Raw genomic sequence first — 8232 nt, forward strand, 5'->3', positions numbered from 1 at the left:
ATACCACATGAACTGTCAATAGCTAACTGACAACAACGTCAACTGCTCAACTCCAAAGCTTCAACTGGGAAATTTTACCTCATCCACCATATTTGCCAGATATTGCTCCCAGTGATTATCACCTTTTTCAGAGTTTGCAGAATTTTTTAAAAGGAAAAACTTTTGAGGATGAGAACAATGTAAAAAGGCTATTTCTGAATATTTTGATTCAAAACCGAAATCATTTCACAAAGACGGGATTAAAAAGCTACCATCAAGATGGCAAGAAATTGTACAAAATAATGGTGAATACATTATAGATTGAAATAAGATTTAGTTAAAATTTTTTGTTGTTTTTTTTGTACATAAAAATGCGCACGAACTTATGGACTGACCTGATACATAACAGCAAGGAAAGTAAAAAGTGAACTTAATATAAAGGAGCAAATAAAAGATGCATACAACAACAATCAAAAAGATGGAATGACTTAGTAACATGATGACTACCAAAAGAATATCTAATTTTATCTAATACATTCCTCTGTAGGGTGATCTATTGAGCAACTTTGATGATTGCTTCTGTAAGATTAGTAATCTACAATAGTAGGTTTTGTGCAAATTTCAGTTAAAAGCTTTCATCAGCTTAGCTGTATTTTTCCCAGTTGGGACATATTTTGCACATTTCACTCTGCAGACTGTTTCCTCACTATTCTCATTTCTTTGATTCCTTCTTTAGCATCATTGGATGATATTGGAGTCTCTCTTCACCACAATGCTACTGATATATATTTAAATAAAAAAATCAGCAATTACCATTAAACCATCAATAATTGTTGTCTAAACAAGTGTTTTCTTCTGTTTTAAACGGTCATCGTCAGATTTCGATGTAAATGGAATGTTAGCAAAAGAATATAAAATTCCAAAAATTTAAAATGTCGCATGTTGTGAAGATATGCGCTTGCTCCAGGCTGCTGATAATGTGTCCATGTCTTTAAAATTAATCACTATTCCCCTCTTAAATGCTTTAAATATCTCCAGTGTTTCAAGATATTTGATGTTGGCCAGGTCCTTGCATTGTTATAGTATTCAGGCATTGTCAAAGTCAACCTGAACATCATTATTGACAGCAAAACAAGCCAATGCAGTAGTGCAAAGATCTTTCTGAATAGTGTATTTATGCTCCTTAATCCTTATATTTAGATTATGTGCAGTAGCACCAATATATTCACCAGGTCGGTCTACTCTATGATTGTAAATAGGGATAGAATAGACCCCTGGGATACTGTTTTGGTCCAATCAGTCCTTATCATTTCTGATACAAGAGAAAACAGTGGGTGATCTCCTGTAAGCGATTCTGTTACTTGTAAAGCGAGATATTTCTTTGTAGATGTTGGTAAGGACCTTATTGTAAGTAACAGGTAGAAAGGACTTGTCTTTCAATAGTGTTGTCATGCAATCAGAACCTTGATAAGGCATGAAGGGTATCCATGCTGGCTTGCTATGCTTGAAATGTACTCCAGTTTGATTTTTCTATCATAAGCCATCGAACAATGGGTGTAAGCCCTTCTTACAAGGGCTTCTTACAGCTGTGCTAATGCTACCTATTTTTTTTATCATAATCCCATCTGCAACAGTGACAGCTTTCAAATCACTCTAGTTCATAGATCTGAGCGAAGAATTAACAATAATAAACAAACAAATACGAGATATATGTACAGTAACACAATGCAAAAAGGCACTTGGTTAAAAAAGAGAACAATGACGATAAAAAAAAATCATATACACTTTCTAATGGCCAACAATTTTAAATATATACTACATATATTCTAATAAAAAGTGTTCTCTAATACTAAGTGCAACTACAAGATAAAAAAAGTTATAGACAGTGACCTCTAATAGTAAGTATGTTGAGTATTGCAGGGAAGGCAAGGCTTACACTGTAAATTCCATTCAGCATTATCACTCTTATGTTAAAATAAAGTATGTTTCCTGAGTATTATTATTTGAACAACAAGCTTCAAAGTGAAAAGTTACTGATTTATTCCATTCATTATCATTTCTCTAATAATAATTGCTCTTAATTACCAAAGAATAGAAATAGTCACCCTTTAATAAACAGTGCAGTAAAACTGAAAAAGTTGTAGACAGAATGCTGTATATTAGAATAAATATTATATAATTTGAACAAGCTTTTATAGTATTTATATTTTTTCTCAAGCTCATCATGACTTCAGCCAGATAGTAAGAGATGATGCCTGACAAATCTAGTTAAACCATAAGAAAAATTGTCTGATACTTGAACTTCCTACAGTGACATGCCAGTATTTTTATTTCCTCTGCTGTCCATCATGACCTTCAAATAGAATCTGTTAGTATTTTATATATAATTTCATGATGGTTTTTAAGTTAAATTAGCAAATTCAATTTTTTAATTTGCCCGTGTAATCAAATGCTGTTTTCGATTTTTCTTTTTAATTTTAAAATAAGACAACTATTTCATTAAACTTAATTGTTGAATATTGGGATTATAATACAAGCTGTTTGAAGAAAAGCCAGTAAAAATTTTTATTTATAAAGAAACATTGATGAAAGGTTTAATAGTATTTGGAAAGAGACATTAAAGAAATTTTAAAGTTAGAAACACTAAAAATATAAGAGAATATATAGTTTAAAAAAGAAGAAATACAACAAATGCTAATTTTATAAGATTTTTAATTGGAAATTGTAACAAAACATAACCTTTGATCATCTTCTGTCATAATTATTTAAAGCATTATATATCAGGTCAGTCCATAAGTTCGTGAGCATTTTTATTTACAAAAAAAAGCAACAAGAAATTTTAATTAAATCTTATTTCAATCTATAATGTATTCACCATTATTTTGTACAATTTCTTGCCATCTTGATGGTAGCTTTTTAATCTTGTCTTTGTAAAATGATTTCGGTTTTGAATCAAAATATTCAGAAATAGCTTTTTTTACATTGTTCTCATCCTCAAAAGTTTTTCCTTTTAAAAAATTCTGCAAACTCCGAAAAAGATGATAATCACTGGGAGCAATATCTGGCAAATATGGTGGATGAGGTAAAATTTCCCAGTTGAAGNTCGGAACTGATCCCCGAAAGGAGAAATGATGATTTTTCCTAATGAAAAAAAAAAAATGTCGAGCTGGTTAACGACGAAATATCGGAAGCGGCCATTTTGTTTTTCGAGACGACGTTTTCGCTCGCTTGCAAATGATCGGCTGCTTAAAATTCGCAATTGCTTTTCGTTTTTGGTTGTATGGGCCAATTTCGCTAAGTGAATAAAAATCGCTTTTCGCATTGGCTTTCGATATTCGCTCAGTGTGAACTAAGCTTTAAGCGGGAAATGATTAGAGAGTTTAGAAGCGGTTGCGGTTCCTATCGCTCGCGAGTTTTAACAGAGCGACGTGATGGGACGTAATACTTCTGCTTCGGCGGGCGTAACGAATTCATAAAAATTCGAATTGTCGGGGTTAATTAACTAACTAAAAATTATTTTTCGTTTATTTATATAATATGTCGTATAACGTTAAACGTTAAATTACTTAGCCTTTCTAACGGAAAAAAAAATAAAATTACGTATTATTTCGGTTAAAGTTAGGCAGCCTAAAGTTATTTATTAATAATAATCGACGTTACTGAAATATTAATATAGACATAAAATTGATTTTCGAAAACAACGAATAAATTATTGCTAAGTAATCTTTATAACTGAAACTGAAAATCGTATCAATATTTTATTTTATTTTATAATTATTAATGATCGAAGATTTAGAAATCGTTTAATTATATTAGCTTTGTGTGTTAACGATGACTCGGTGAGATTTTACACTGAGCGGGAGCGACTATTGCCCTTTATCCTTTACTCGGATAGAGTCGATTAAGCCTAAGTGGTATTAAAGGTGGTCGCTCTCGCCCGTTTACCTCGCTTTTGTTTCAAAGAATAATTGGTAAGGAGGGGGTTGGAACCCCCAAATTATAGACATCAAACTGTCGATTCGGGGAGAGGGATTTCATCCCCCAACCGGTAGACCCCCCTTTGCGATCAAAAAATGTCTAATGAACCTCACACTATGGAAGCGGAGTCACGTGACCGGAAATGACGTACATATAGTCGCGGGCGTACCTAGTCGTGTATGCTACGCGAGTTAGCGACGCGCAGCGCGATCTCGCTCGGCTCGATTTTGGGGGGGCTATATCTTGTGAAGGGTCGCCCGTAGGGGGGGTGTTCATTAGACATTAATTGATCGCAAAGGGGGGGTTACACGTGAGCGGTACTTGTCCACTGAATGCTTATTGATTTGTTGAATATAATCAAGCTATTCATTACTTCTTGATGCCTAGAGAACAAAAAAATCTGAAATTTTTATGAAACTTCTCCCAGAGATTTGCCTACACATGCTACAATTTTTAATTCACATTTCTAATTAATAGAATTATTTTTTAAAACTTAGTGCCATTATTTTATAGATTTGACATTAATTTAATGACTTGTGATTTAGTTGATATAAGTCATTAAAATATTTTTAATAAATATAATTACAAAAAACAGTAGAGTTTATATTCAAATATATTATTTTATGTATATAAAATATCTTAATAACATTCTTACTTAATATCTGTTTTTCTTATTAAAACTTTATTAACTTATATATGACGTTAACATCTATTTATATATACTAATTAGTTTTATTCTATTTCTATAATCTTATATTATTTGAATAAGAGTTAAAATTAAACCGATAATATTCTATAAGTATATTTGAATGCTTTTGATAAGAAACATTAACACCATAAAAATGTTCATAATGTATAAACTAACCCATTTTTTCGACAAATTCCTCTTATTTCATGAGTAGTATTTGACATGTTATCAGTTTCAACTTCAACTATGAAAAAACTTCCACCAGGTCCCAATATTTCAAAATGTGCAGTAGTCAGTTTTGTATTCTAAAAGAAATAATTTATTTTATAATCAGAATTTTATTTAGATTTCAAAACAAAATAAAACAAATAAAAAAAAATTTCATATTATATTAGAAATCAGTGTTTTTCAACCTTTTTCTCTTTGCCGACTAATAAAATTATGGATAATTTTACATTAACTATATGGGAATATGAATTATACTTATTAATCAAGCTTATATATACTTATCTAAGGTTACTGTATCTAACAAAATATGTATAGTAACTCTAGATTATTTAAATGTCACCTGTAATCAACTGACAGATTCACCACAGTCAAATATTTTCCTGTGGATTGGTAGTTGAAAAACACTGCTATAGTTAAATAAGTGAGAAATTTACTCATGTTTTTAACATATATTTCTGAAAATAAGTTATATTAAGTTGTAATTCGTGAAAACAAAATCTTACTAATGCTTTGTTGATAGCTTTATCTACAGTTGCTTTTGGTATACTGTTATCCTTAGCCAAATCAAGCAATTGCTGTAATTTAGAATTATATTTAGGATTTGGTCCGGCCTCTAAAATAATAATCGATCATTTTAAAACACGACACATTTTTTATATTAAAAAAAAATCATCATAAATTTACTCTTTATTTACCAATCACAGCTTTCTTCACTTGAAGATAAATTTTTTGGGCAATTTTCGATTTTTCCAAATCTTTAGCTGCTTTGATGTGTCTTATATTTTGCCATTTACTGTGGCCAGCCGTTCTCGTTTGACAAAATAACGGAGGAGGATGCTGTGCACCTTTAAAAGTCTCATACTTTGACCACGTTGATTTATGATACACAAGAGAAATGCTGGCTTTATATCTAGAAAATTCTGTCAATCGATCCAAATACCTTAACTGATTATGTAATGTTTTGATACGTAAAAACGTACAAAAGTGTGTCATAGCTGTTTTGATTCCGCAAAAGAAGTTTAAAAAGAGATCAAAATTCACGCAAAATACCACGCGAAAGTGCCGCCATGACACTAAGAAATTAAACGACCGCAGCGCCAAATCAAAAAAAAATTTTTTAAGTCATAATATAAAAACTAACGTTATTCTGTTAAATATCAAAATTACATAATATTTAAATTTATTTTAAATATTAATCTGATGTAAATTTAATAANTTTAGTTATGTTCAACTTTAGTTATTTAGTTACATTAAATCTTTTGAATAAATATTTTTTAATGACTGTTATAAAACAAAATACAAATTTTTCCCAACAACTTAATAAACAATTTTGCTAGTAATACATAAAAAAACTTTATCTTGTAAACAATGATTAACAATTTTTTTGAAATTTTGCAATAAAAAATCCTATTGTATCTGTATTAACATCTGATTTTCCACTGTTGATGCTAGATGTAGATGGAAATCTTTGTAATTTTTTTAATTGAGCTGTATTAAGACCTACTACTGATATTCCTGTTCCACCTATATGGGGAATCTATAAAAAAAAAAAAATCAATACCGATCTGTATCATGAATTTAACACGTTTTTTTGTAATAAAAATTTAAAACATTTCAACAAAACCGGTTTAAAAAAAAAAAAATCAATATTCCAATTGCCGATCTGTATCATGAATTTAACACGTTTTTTTGTAATAAAAATTTCATGAGTTCGATTCTCCCGAAAGAAAAGGAAGTGATCTTATGCTGAGCAATATGGAACGTAAATATGTAATTTTCCGATTTTATATTCAAAACGATAAAAAACAGTAAACAAACACCTTAGATAAAATCTGTATCATAACTTCTCGGCATCCGTAATAATACTTGAATATATAAGAATTCTTTATAAAATACTCGAAACGAGAATTTTTATTTATAAACTTTGATACAATCATAATTTAATAAAGTCCTTCTTAAAGGAATTATTTTATGAAAAAATGGGCCAAGTGACGCGATCCAGACTTTTCGCTTTTAAAAGCGTAATGAAATTTGAAGAAGTATGTAAGATGTGTTTTTTTACCGATAGAAAATAACAGAGCGATTCTATCAGCTCTTATTTTATCTCACAAGCTTCAACAAGAATATAAAAAAAAAATACCATTTTTATTGATAGAAGAATTGAACATCGTGTAGCTAAAATGGCTCCCGAGCGCGATGAATTTCACCATTTTTATTTTTATTTTTCCAATTTCTAGTTCGATTTTTTGCCAAAATCCAATCGTTAAATATTCATCCAAATATTTTCTTTTTTATAAATTGACATTTTAACGCTATTTATACTATAAATATTTTCGAAGTCGAATCAATTTCGACGCCATTTTGGATATAATTTACTTATTAATTATATTGTAATTATAAAATTTTTAAAATTACAATTAAAACTAGAAAATTTTTTATATGCTTATCGATAGATATTGGAGAATGCTCGAATGAAATGACTATAATCGATTTTTTTTTCCTTTTTTTTTAAGAAAAACAGTTCGATACGAAATCGTCTTGCTTAAAACTCTCAAGAGATAAGTTGAAATATATCTTTTTAAGAATAAATATACTTTAAAAGGCTAAAAATATACATTGAAAAGGAGAATAAAACCGGTTAGAAGAAAAATAAAACTAGAGGAAATTTCAAGAGAAAAGAACAGATGATGTGAGAAAAGTAGGAAAAAATGATCTAGAATTGTAAGTTTTTCTGTTGATACTTTTTCAAAGCAATAATCTATCCTATTGAGATATAATAATTCAGGTATTTATATATATATATTTTTTGCCAATTAACAGTATTGTATCCTTTTGAATGCCATAAAAAAGTTACAAATGAACAACTGAACTATAAATGTATATAAATTCTGAGATTTTTGTAATTACTTTTTTAAAAATACAATTTTAGTTACAATTGACTGAAAATTATGTAATCAGGCTTTTATTTATTTATTTATTTATTTATTATAAAAATAATTTGAAAAATAATATAATGAGCGGGATTGTTAAAGCTATAGTTGAATACATTTTGCAGAATTTGCATCAGTTGAAATATTTTTTTCGGATCTTCTGTTAAAATTTTTAAAAATAAACAAAGATTTTTTTGAATCATTTTAATACTTTTGTTTTATCTGAAAGTTGAAATATTATATACTCTCGCTTTTATATGATTTTACTAATAAATATCATTAAATTAAATTAAATGAAAATTATACTTTTGTTTTAATTCAATTTTATAAATATAAATTCTATAAGATGCTTTATCAAGCATTATCTAAATCTTAATCTTTAAAATCAATTTTAAATGATATAATTCTTTAAATTCCATATATATATAT

The 8232-nt window shown here is 28.9% G+C and overlaps 1 protein-coding gene across 1 annotated transcript in view; it reads right to left on the reverse strand.

Annotated features, from left to right (window-relative positions):
- LOC111614188 (translational activator of cytochrome c oxidase 1-like) overlaps positions 1-5952 on the reverse strand; it is a 9231-nt gene extending 3279 nt beyond the window's left edge. Inside the window, exons 1-3 of the mRNA XM_023355568.1 lie at positions 5569-5952; positions 5377-5486; positions 4823-4950 (exon numbers count right to left, since the gene is read on the reverse strand). Of these exons, the coding sequence (XP_023211336.1) occupies positions 4823-4950; positions 5377-5486; positions 5569-5866 (536 nt within the window). The 5' untranslated portion in view covers positions 5867-5952. The remainder of the gene's footprint in view (positions 1-4822; positions 4951-5376; positions 5487-5568) is intronic.
- Between the last annotated feature and the right edge of the window lie 2280 nt (positions 5953-8232).

This window comes from Centruroides sculpturatus, unplaced genomic scaffold, assembly GCF_000671375.1.
Source record: "Centruroides sculpturatus isolate CEXI.00-Female unplaced genomic scaffold, Cexi_2.0 scaffold2055, whole genome shotgun sequence".
Classification (NCBI taxonomy): domain Eukaryota; kingdom Metazoa; phylum Arthropoda; class Arachnida; order Scorpiones; family Buthidae; genus Centruroides; species Centruroides sculpturatus.